Here is a 12,755-nt window from a genome sequence, read left to right as displayed (position 1 = left end):
TCTTTACTACGGTTTTCAACAAATGTTATGATGATATTATTAGTGTCGTTTATAAATACTGGCCTATCCTTAGAAAGGACCCTTTACTTTGTTTTAGTATTCCAGAACTCCCGAAGATTACCTTTAGGAGAGCCCCAAACCTGAAAAATATATTAACCCCCTCTAAACTAAGGGACAATGTGGAGGGGCCAGCTACTAGTAAGAATGGTGTCAACAATTTACGTTGCGGGCGGAGCAGATGCCTGACCTGTGGGTTTATTTGTCATAATACGTCCACCTTTAAATCATATAGGGGAGAAGAAACTTTTGTGGTTAACCATAGGATTACATGTAGTACCCCCTTTGTTGTATACCTTTTGATTTGTCCGTGTAATCAGCATTATGTGGGACAGACCACCAGACCCCTGAAATCTAGATTTAGAGAGCATAGACTGGCTATATTGAACAAAGATAGGAGATCTTCGGTTGCTCGACATTTTGAGTTGTTTCATAATAGTGACCCGGCATCTATTAAAGTGATGGGAATAGAGTTTATACCTCCCACTAGGGATTTTGCTATTAGGAAAAGACACCTGATCAGGGCTGAGTCCTTATGGATTTTTAGGTTAGACTCCCTCACACCCAATGGCCTAAACGAGGAGATAGAACTTTTTTAGTTTGAGGTCCCTTTTCTATATCTAGTTGGTTCATTGAGGAAAATTATATAGCTATATTATTGAGATGTAACAATAATATAGGGGGCATCTGCACTGCATTCTCTTTGTATGGAGATGTTTTTTTCCCCTGACCTAGATTTTTGCTGTCTAATAGAATTTATTATAAATTTCTTTTATATTATGTATATAGTTTTAATGGAGCTTTATATGTTAATATTAAATCAGATTGTGTGGAAATAATTCGCTAAATTTTTGTTTATATGCTAATGTTAAATCAGATTGTGTGGAACTAATTTGTTAAACTGTTTACCTGTGTGTTAAACTGTCAGTTTAGTGTATGTATCATTAGCACCTGTTCTATGTTTAACAGGTTTCACTGATGTAGCTTGATTACTGATAATTATCCACTCCGGGGTTCACCTGCTGGTTTTATCTTGAGCAGGTATTTAAACCCTGGGTGGTGATCTAGGCACAAGTACTGATCTTGATAAAGTCCCACAGTTTGGGCCGAAACGCGTTGATCTGTGGGCTGCTGGCTGTTCCTTTCTTTCCATTTCCCCTGGGTTTGACGTCCTGTCTTCATCTTTGGCTGAATACCGCGGTCTTTTTTGAAAATACCGACCGCGGTTTCTATCTGCTGGTTGCTGTCTGGGCGGTTGCTGTACCACTCTGCACCTACTTTGTCCATCTTCACGGCTTCACCTCCACTGTGGTCTTTTTTGAAGATCCCGACCGCAGTGTGAGAGAGTTGGAGTTCCCATAACGAGGGTTTATCTGGTTGCTCTTTGATCCGCCCAACATCACCTTTATTCTGCCTACCCAGGGAGGACTTCCGGACAATTACTGTTTTTTTCATTTTATTTTATTTCACTTAGTATTATTGTTTCTTGTCTCTTGTCTTTTATTTTTATATATCTCATTTATTCATCTTCTGGTTATATCTACCTCAGGTGGGGGCCCACACCGAGGACAGATATATATTTTTTCCCATTTATTATTACTATTGTGTTTATTGGTATATAATTTTTTTGCTTTTTTTGTATCCACCCTACCTTCACTTAGTGATCGGACCTCTATATATATATTCTTTATATTGAGGTTATTCCATCTTTTTGGCCATTCAGTGCAGTTAGTTTGTGGATACATTTGGTGTCATTTAATTTTTTTTTTTTAATTTTTTTTTTTTTGTTATTCTGTTTTATGAGATTTTTGTATTTAATTGTCCGGTTAAGGTATAACAGTGGTGATCGGAATTAGTCCTTTGCTGATTTATTTTTTACTTAATTAATAAATTATTTTTGATAATTTTTATACTATTTATCTAGTTTTATAATCTTAAGCGCACACACCCTATTTTCCATTTCTGAGTATATAACTCATCAAGTCGCTAGAGTGGGTGTGTAGCTGCTACTCTTCTTTTTTATTCATTTACTGATTTATTTGTGGTTTTATCACTGCATGTACCGTTTTCTATAAGTTTTTTTGTCTGCTAAATCCTGCTGCAAGTCTTTGGGATATTTTGTTTTACTTTGCTTTCCTGACTAGTCTACAAGCAGTTTTTTTTTTTCTTTCACTGCACGTTCTTTATGATTATTCTGACATTTGAAAAAGCAGACTAGAATCTTTTTAAATATAGTTTTTATAACCATTTGATCAGGTATCCATTTGTGTGTGCATTTACTTTTTACCGTATTGATACTGCATGGCCCACACAGCGTGTTCAATATTCAATAGCGCTGGTGAGCTGACGCTCTCGCCAATCAGCGACTCCAAATTCATAAAACTGGCTTGGAAAGAAACGTACTTTTTCCAAGCCAGGTTTATGAATCCCCATTCATAAACCTGGCTTGGATTGGCTGAGAGCGACCGATTGGCTGAGAGCGACCGCTGACCCTGCCCAGTGCCACTCAGAGCTTCCTGAAACTGAGATTCAGGAGTTGGATACTGCCTGGGGGACCTAAAGATCCAGCGATTGAGGAAAACCATTCGTGAACTGTTTAACCTGTAAAGGTGAGAGTGCGCCCAGTAAACCTGTGGCACTATAGCAACTTAATTTAGATTACGTTGTTAAAGAAACACTATGGCATTAGGAATACAAATATGTATTCCTATATTCCTAACGCTATAGAGCCCAAGTCACCGCTCCGCCGCGAATAAATGATTATTTAACCATTTATTTGCTTACCTTAATCCAGCGCTGGGCTCCCTCTGCACTGGTGACCTCTCCTCCTCAATCATGTCAGCTTCCGAGTGGAGCCGAATGCACATGCACAATAAGTGCGATTTACTGTGTAAATCGCGGAAGTGGCCTCTAGTGGCTGTCAGGTAGACAGCCACTAGAGGCTGGATTAACCCTGCAGTGTGAACATAGCAGTTACTCTGAAACAGCTATGTTTTCAGCTGCAGGGTTAAAACTAGGAGGACCTGGAACCCAGACCACTTCATTGAACTGAAGTGGTCTGGGTGCCTATAGTGGTCCTTTAAGGTGCCTTAGCTTGCTTAACTTTTCCCTTTAACCATGATTAAATAAATGCAAAAACACGAGCAGTGATATTTCACAAAGGCAATAAACTTTAAGGAACATTCTAGGCCTCAAACAACTGTAAATTTACTTTTGGCCTCATATTTTCTCACAAATCATTTCTCTCCTCCCTCACCTCCACCAAACAATATGCAATTATTTAAATATATGAATTTGCAGCTTTCTGTTGCATAATTTCACCCCTTTAAGTAAAATTAAAAAGATTTGAATGTGAAAACAAACAAAGCATGAATATGAGGCCAACATCAAATGTACTTAAATTGTGTTTGTGCCCAGAGTATGCTTTGAATTTATGATAACATATGATGATATGTTGAAATATAGCAGAAAAGTTAATTGTGGAGAAGACCGTATAAAGCAATTTAAAAGCAGGCCGTATGAAGAATCAGTTATGTTCCACTATGTAAAGATAAGGATTAAGCAAGCAGGTGGTGATGTGAGACATACATACAGACAGACAGACAGAGTCTCTAGGTTCTTACCATGGGTGGGGTTAGCAGACTGTGGTCCTGAACAAGTATACAGGTAGGATTAGGGGAAAGGTTTGCAATCCATATGCAGGGAAGGAGAACAGCATTTAAGGAGGAAGAAAAAAAAATTGGGTAGCAAATGGAAATAAAAAAGCATTTGTCAGTTCACAGAAAAATAAGCATAAACATGTAACAAACAGTGAGCGCCAGTGCAATTAAGCAGTCTACTAAACTTAGTGCAGATGAAAGAAGCAGGTGGAAGCTTGAAGGCACAGGACTATCATATTCAATTCAAAATTACCATACAAAATAAACAAAAATATTGTCTGTTGGAATACAAGTATAGCTTATGTAGTTTTACAAGGTATTAATGTATGTAAAATCAATTCCAAGCGTGTACAATGTATTGTATAAGTGTATACTATTTTTATGTATTTTTTTTATTCTATTAATAATAAGTCGAAAGCAGCAGAATAAAATAAGAAGACAAACGGGTGAGAGTGAGAGGTAGAGGAGCACATTTGCTTTACTTTATTATCAGCAAAGCCTTGAAGGCTTGGGACAATAAAAATTAATCAATTAACAAAATTCTCACCAGGGAGAGTGTTGAGTCTAAACAGGATGTACATGAAAGGATGAGTGTGTAAGTCATTTAATTGTACTTTTCTAAAGAGGGACCAAAAACATTAGATTCAAGGAAATGGGGGCGCAGTGGAACAAGTGGGTGGGTGGTTGGTAGTGCTTCCTTTCCCTGGATAAGGCTGTAAGCTTTCTATAATTTGTGACTATTTTACATTATTGATCCATGCTCTAAAATTGGTAGGACCCCGATCACCAGTGTCAGGGTATCAAAGCTTTATCTACATTAATCTGCAATAATGAAATAATTTTAATATTTGGAGATAATGTGAATCAAGCGGCATCAAGGCAGGAGGGTAATTATTTATGTCTACCACACAAATGCTTTACTCTTTGCCCCTTAAGACCGCAACCAAATGTACAAGTTGTGATCAAAACAAAACGTAAACAAAACCTGGCATTTGCGCTATATGTCTGTCCAACTGTAATTCACCTCTTTCATATTAAATGCACCCACACTTATTATATATCATTTTATTCAGGGGAAACAGGGCTTTCATTTAACATCAAATATTTAGGTATGGAACATAATTTAATATGAATAAAATATAAAAAAAATGGGAAAAAAGATTTTTTTTAATTTTCTTAGTTCTACGTGACATTTTAATTGTGAATGTCAAAATACTGTTTGCTTTTACTGCAATAAAATACACATATTTGTATTCAGCGATGTCTCACGTGTAAAACAGTACCCCCTATGTACAGGTTTTATGGTGTTTTGGGAAGTTACAGGGTCAAATACAGCGTGTTACATTTTTCAGTTTTTTCACATTGAAATGCGCCAGATTGGTTAAGTTGCCTTTAAGAGCATATGGTAGCCCAGGAATGTGAATTACCCCCATGATGGCATACGATTTGCAAAAGTAGACAACCCAAGGTATTGCAAATGGGGTATGTCTAGTCTTTTTTAGTAGTCACTTGGTCAAACACTGGCCAAAATTAGTGTTATTATTTGAAAATGCAAAAAACTAATTTGAACGCCAATTTTGGCCAGTGTTTGTGACTAATTGGCTACTAAAAAAGACTGAACATACCCCATTTGCAATACCTTGGGTTGTCTACTATTGCAAATGGTATGCCATCATGGGGGTAATTTCCATTCCTGGGCTACCGTACGGTCTCAAAGGCAACATACCGTAACCAACCAAACGCAAGCCTTATATTTGACTCTGTAACTTTTAAAAACACCATAAAACCTGTTCATGAGGGGTACTGTTATACTCGGGAGACTTCGCTAAACACAAATATTAGTGTTTCAAAACAGTAAAACGTATCACAACAATTATATTGTCAGTGTAAGTGCCATTTATGTGTGAAAAATGCCAAAAAAAGTCACTTCCACTGACAATATCGTCGTCGTAATACATTTTATTGTTTTGAAACACTAATATTTTTGTTCAGTGAAGTCTTCCGAGTAAAACAGTACCCTCCATGTACAGGTTTTATGGTGTCTTGGAAAGTTACAGGGCTAAATATAGTGCTAGCAAATTAAATTCCCTGAACGTTCGGCCTGGGTTGACAGGCAGGTCCTGCAAATTGTAATTAATAAAATGACCTAATTATGTAAAATTATTACATAAATATATATGTAGAATTATATATAAATATATGTATATAATTTTTTAAAATAATTTTTATATCTATCTATATATATATATATATATATATATCTATATATATATATATCTATATATATATATATATATAGATATATATATATATATATATATATAGATATATATATATATATATATATATATATATATATATATATATATAGTGATATATACGTATATTCTTATGTGCAATATACAAGTAAAATTTATTTGGGAAACCAGGTATAGTTTGGTGCTACTATCACCTAGTGTGAACCACTCCAACACACAAAATATACTTATGTATATAGATATATTATTTCGTTCTACATGTATTTTGATATTAATATATATTAATTTTTAAAATACAGGTAGAACGAAATTACACATGTATATATATTTATTTTTTATTATTTTTGTAATTTTACGTATTTATATATTAGTTTATTTTAGATTATATATAAATATATATAATGATAATTATATATATGTATATATTTAGTCAATATCACTGTACATGTACTTTGATATGAATATATATATATATAATTATGTATATATTGATATTAAAATACACTTAGACAGTGTATGTCTATTTATGTGTATGTATGTATGTGTGTGTGTATATGTATATATATATATATATATATATATATATATACTTAGATCATATATATAATAAATATATATATTATTTATTTTTACACTATTTTAACATATATTTTTTTTTCAGACAGCAGGGGGAGTACCTGTCATTACAGGCACTCCCCCCTGCTGGCAATGCCTTGGACGGCTATGCCGTCCATGTGATCGTGAGGTCCTGACAAGTACCTCGCGATCACATGGCCCAGGGGGGCCGAAGAGGAAGGAGGGGGAACTCCCTGGGCTCCCAGGTGAGTCCCCATACCGCGATCGCTGGCAACCGAGTAAGTACATAGAATCGCAGGGCGTTCTATGCCGCCCGGCAGCGTTTAGAGCCACTTCCTTAAGGACGGCATAGAACGCCCTGCGATCAGTTAATGAACTTGTTTACACAGACAAAAGTGTAGGAACATGCTAAGAGGTGAGTAAGACCTCAAACATGTAGCATTCTTTGGGAAGATTGTGTGCAGCATGGATGAGGTTTTCTATGACCGTTAGCACTCTGTGAGCAGATTCACATAGACTGGTAAAAAAGGAACGCGTGTGACCTGAGGAAAGGGGTATTGTTGTAACGTAGGGATCGACCGATATTGATTTTTTAGAGCAGATACCGATAATTTGTGAACTTTCAGGCCAAAAGCCGATAACTTACCAAAACCGATATTCTGTACATTTACCATTTAAAAAAACAAAACTATTTCTACAAAATCTACGGTTAACTGAACATGTTTATTATTTATTTATTTGCAAATCTATTTATTATTAAGGTAAATGCACAAAATATACATGTCAGTCAGAATTTTTTATGTTTTCAAGAATATGTGTGTGTGTAGTGGATGCAGTGAGAGTATTTGATTAGTGAATGCAGTGTATGTTTGTGTAGTGGATGCAGAGTGTGTGTTTGTGTAATGTGTGTGTATAGCGAATGCAGTGTGTATATAATGAATGCAGAGTGTGTGTATAGTGTATGCAGTGTGGTTGTGTAGTGTGTGTATATAATGAATGCAGAGTGTGTATAGTGAATGCAGTGTGGTTGTGTAGTGTATATAATGAATGTAGAATGTGTATGTTTTTGTATAGTGAATGCAGTGTGTAGTGTGTGTATGGTGAATGCAGAGTGTGTGTGTTTTTGTGTAGTTTGTGTAGGTATGTTAAGTGTGTAAAATTGGGGGGGGATTTTTTTTTTTTTTATAAATATTTAATTTTTCAAAATTGTGTTTTAGTCCCCCCTCCCTGCTTCTTACCTGGCCAGGAAAGGGGGATATGGTATTCCCTGGTGGTCCTGTGGCATGGACTGTGCAGAGGGGGCCCAGCACACTTTTACTTACCTTCCCAGCAGCTCCCCTGTCTAAGCTCTCGCAGCCTGCGTGCCGCTCGGAGCCTTGCCATGGCAACCAGTGGCAGCGCTCTGACAGCCGCGGGACTCGCGAGATTTGCCAGGGGAGCTGAAGGGAAGGTAAGTAAGAGTTTGCTGGGCCCCCCAGGACCACGATGGCGGCCCTGGTCTGTATTATCGGCAATATCGGTATCTTTATCAGCCGATAATCGGTTGATCCCTATTGTAAAGACCATGGGTATGATGGGTCAGACAGGTGACAGAGATTGTCAAACAGAGTAAAACTCTGTTAGTGACTAAAAGGCTGAAGGAATAGGAAGAGTTGATGGTAATAAAAGTAATCTACTCGCATGTTTGTCCCTACCAAGGGTGTAACGTTTTTCATTGAAGACCAGGTGGAGTAAGCAGACTGATAATGTTTGAGTATCAGATAAGTACCAGGAAGCTTTTAGGCGTAGAATAAAATCTGAGTTATTTGAAAAAAAGGATAAGGGTAGTGGGACATGATAAGAGAAGTCTTCTAACCAACAAACTTTCCAAATCACTAAATCTAAGATAATGGGGTAGCAACTGAAATGAATGCTGAAGAAGTCCAGGATAGAGACTTAAGTTGGTTCGGAGTGTATGAAAGTTAGGTTAGCTTTTTAATTTGTCTGGCGGGCCATGAAATCCTTCTGCTCCCTATTCTAATTAACATGCAAGGTTTATAAGAATTCCATGCCCAGGAACATATTTTGCAACATATGTACCACCAAAACAGAATGCATAAGGCAGGGTGTGAGGTTTTAAGAGAGGAGAAGCAGGGTTTTGGTAACTTGACAGGAAAAAAAATGCTGCACATTCAACTAACATGGGAAATCGCACATGGAGAGATCAGATTTTAGAAGCTGGTGGTTGCAGGCATACAATTGCATTAAAGGTACAGTTTAGTCCTCTTGAGACACCATCTATATATATATCTAGATTAAGTTGTTATGGTGCCAGAAGCCCTTCGGGCACACTCTTACTTTCAGTGTTTAAACAGTTCTTAAATGGTTTAACCCTGAAATAGCTTCAAGCGGCGATCACAGCTCCCATCACCTTAGAGCTTCATGCTTCTGAAATTTCAGTTTCAGGAAGTGCAAAGTGCAATCGGGCAGGGGCACCTCTGATTGGCTGAGAGCTGTCAGCTGACACTCTCAGCCAATCAGTGACTCTCCATTTACAAAACTGGCTTGCAAAAGGTACATTTCTTCAAAATATTCTTGTTACTAAATGTAACAGGTTGATTTGCCAGCAAATGTATAAATTACAAATTTTTCAACTTCCATATTACAAGCCTTGATGATGAACACAAATTATATATTTATTTATAATTGTATTTATTTAGTATCATAATGCTTGTGGCTTAAAAGATGTGCAGAAAACCATAGCATTTACGATCTACTGAGACTGCCCTTATTGAAGTCACTAACGACATTATCACAGCTAAATCTAAAGATCAATACTCCATACTAATTCTTCTTGACCTCTCTGCTGCCTTTGACACCGTTGATCATGTTCTCCTTCTCCAAACTCTTCAATCACTCTCTGTGACTCTGTTCTCTCGTGGTTTTCCTCCTATCTCACCCAACGCTCATTCAGTGTCTCCTTTTCTAATGATACCTCCACCCTTCGTCCTGTCTCAGTTGGAGTCCCCCAAGACTCTGTCCTTGGCCCCCTTCTATTTTTTCTTTACACTGCCTCTCTTGGCAAACTTATTACCTCATTTGGATTCCAATACCACCTGTACGCTGATGACACCCAGATATATCTCTCCTCCTTGGACCTCTCCCCTGATGTCCTGCAATGTGTCACCTCTTGCCTTTCTTCTATCTCTGATTGGGTGTCCTCCCGCTTTCTGAAACTCAATCTTTCCAAAACAGAACTTCTTGTCTTTCCTCCTCCTAACATTAATCCTCCTTTCTTGCTCTCCCTTCAGATTGGTGGTACCCATATCAGCCCATCCTTACAAACACGTTGTCTTGGTGTTACTTTTGATTCTGGCCTCACCTTTGAGCCTCACATCTGATCTGTTGTCAAATCATGTCAATTCCACCTTAAAAACATCGCCCGCATCCGCCCCTTTCTTACACAAGATGCTACTAATGAGCTTGTCCATGCTTTAGTAATCTCTCGCTTGGACTATTGTAACTCTCTCCTAATTGGTCTTCCCAATAGCTGTATTGCCCCACTACAGTCTGTAATGAATGCTGCCGCCAGACTCATTTTCCTCTCTAGTCGGCCCTCTCACACCTTACCCCTCTGTCAGCCCTCATTGGCTTCCTGTATACTATAGGAGTCAGTTCAAAGTGCTAACCCATATTATAAAGCACTGAACAATTTTAGCCCCTCTTATATCTCCTCACAGATCCATAGGTATAACCCTTCTCGGTCTCTCCGCTCTGCCCGTGACCTTCTCCTGTCCGCACCAGTACGGCCAACTCGCGCTTGCAGGACTTTTTATGGACGGCTCCCTCCCTATGGAATAGCCTGCCTAGCGCCATCAGACTCTCCCTTGTCTTCAATCGTTTAAGAAGTGCCTAAAAACCCATTTCTTTAGGAAAGCTTATGGCCTCCCAGACTAACCTCTACCTCACATACCTGTCTCTTGCTCTCTCCTAAAGGGCAGCAATCTACTCTCTCCTCCAGCTCTGCTTCACTTCCACCTAATTTGATTGCTATTTCCTGTCCTAATGTGTTTTATACCCCACCTCCTATAGACTGTAAGCTCGTTTGAGCAGGGCCCTCTTCAACCCATCGTTCCTGTAAGTTTTTTTGTAATTGTCCTATTTATAGTTAAATCCCCCCTCTAATAATATTGTAAAGCGCTACTGATTCTGTTGGCACTATATAAATGGCGATTATAATAATAATAATAGCATTTAAATAAGAGTGTTCTTCTTTTCCAATTAGACAAAATTACAAAGACAAAAATGGATTCCACTCCAGAAGTAAGCTCAGTGGTCAAAGACAAGGACTGTGTCTGCGTCCACCCCTCACCTTTAAAGGTAGAGCGTTATATTCAGGATGACAATGTAACTTCTCTAGAAACAGGTCATAACATATATATATATATATATATATATATATATATATTCAGCACTAATAGACCTACTGAAATGAGTTTGAATTTGATGTACAAATCTATATTTGGATATGAAAGGAAGTTATTAATACAATTTGCTTTTCAAATAAAATGACTCCTCAAAGCGAAATATTTTTTTTTCTTTTCTCCATAGGATTGTCTATACCTTGCAACTGGCACAATACATTATTTGAGCCAGTGTTCTGGAAATCCTTTTTTTGTGTTTAGAATGTAATTAAAGGGACACTTGTCACCAGAGCAACTACAGCTTAATGTAGTTCTGGTAAGTATAATAGATCCCTTCAGGCATTTTTCATGCAAACACTGCCTTTTCATAGAAAAGGCAGTGTTTACATTGCCTCTAGGGACACCTCCAAGTGGCCACACCTTAGATGGCCACTGGAAGTGCTTCCTGGGTCAGTGCTGCCGAAAAAGCAGCCCTGACGTTAAGCATTTCTGCGCTCTGCATGGAGATCTGCATCTCTATGAGGAGGTCCTGATTGGCCAAAAAGCATTTGGCCCTGCCCCATGCGATTTTAGCCAATGTGCTTTCCCTATGGGAAAGCATTGGATTGGCTAAAAATCTGCCATTTTGATGATGTCACAAAGGGGGCGGAGCCAGAGTCAGCAGACCCGTGCGGCGCTGGAAATAAGGTGAGTTTTAAATGGTGGGTTAAACACTATACGGTCAAGAATACATGTTTGTGTTCCTGACCTTATAGTGTTCCTTTAATTTGGACCTTTTCTTTATCTATTATATAGCGATAGATCATTACAATTCCAGGGATAAATGTGTGATGAATTCATTTTATATGAATTAGGACAAATGTGCCATGATCTATGCCAGGTCTATGCAACATTTTAGAAGAACTGTGCCAAAGTCCCTTCCCATTTTGTTTTTAAATTAAATTAAATTAAATTAAAGTGCCGTATTCGACTTGTGTTAGGTATGGATGCTTGCGGCTGCGTTGTAGGGCTGTGTTATATTGCAAATGTGCACTAATAGTTTGTGCTATTGTGTTTGGGGCTGCATGTATTTATGTGGACTGTGTATCATGTTATATGTGTTAATGTGAGCTGTGCATGGGAAGCTGCTAGCTGGATTGTGTATGATGTATGTTGCATAGTTTTTGTAGCGTTGTGTGTAATTTGGTGGACTGCTTGACAGATTGTGTGTGTGGGGGCTGCATGTGAAGCTATGTGTGCTTCATGTGGGGGCGACACGCGAAACACACACAGCTTCAGGCATGTGAAGCTGTGTGTGTATATTTTGAACTCACGCTCCCAGACTAGAACAATCACACACACACAAACACAAAAAATGCATAACAGTTATATGTATGAGATACAAACACAGACACTTATAAACACTACCAGGTCTCCCTCTAATGCACGCTGCCAGGGTACAAGCAGTTACACATCACCACACTATGATAGACTCACACACATTGCTAAACATGCACACACACACACACACACACACTGCTAGACTCACACATTGCACATACATTGACAGTGGCTTCCCTGAAGTTCAGCGGGGACTGGGCTGGCCAGATACAGAGCAAAGGTATTGTTTCCGGTAGGCTCCTCCCAAACAGTTTCTCCTTCTCAAATGCTGGAAGTAAGTGATCGAAGACCACTTTCTTCCAGCTCACTACCACATGTAAATTGATGGATGCCCCTTACCACCCACTGCAATCAGAATTAGTCCCACTCTGTCAGACCAGCTTCAGAGGAGATCTTCAGTGCACCCAGGCGTTATCCATGCC

The 12,755-nt window shown here is 38.3% G+C and overlaps 1 protein-coding gene across 38 annotated transcripts in view; it reads right to left on the bottom strand.

Moving 5' to 3' along the window:
• Positions 1-12,755, bottom strand: part of CLASP2 (cytoplasmic linker associated protein 2) — a 266,936-nt gene that overhangs the window by 85,519 nt on the left and 168,662 nt on the right. For 14 of the 38 annotated variants that reach the window (XM_063451964.1, XM_063451965.1, XM_063451983.1 and 11 more), the window contains one exon: positions 3,681-3,707. The exons of the other annotated variants lie outside the window; for them this stretch is intronic. In XM_063451964.1, the coding sequence (XP_063308034.1) occupies positions 3,681-3,707 (27 nt within the window). The remainder of the gene's footprint in view (positions 1-3,680; positions 3,708-12,755) is intronic. 38 annotated transcript variants of the gene reach the window in all.

The sequence above is a fragment of the Pelobates fuscus genome, chromosome 4 (assembly GCF_036172605.1).
Source record: "Pelobates fuscus isolate aPelFus1 chromosome 4, aPelFus1.pri, whole genome shotgun sequence".
Taxonomy (NCBI): Eukaryota; Metazoa; Chordata; class Amphibia; order Anura; family Pelobatidae; genus Pelobates; species Pelobates fuscus.
This window is presented reverse-complemented; position numbering and strand designations above follow the sequence as displayed.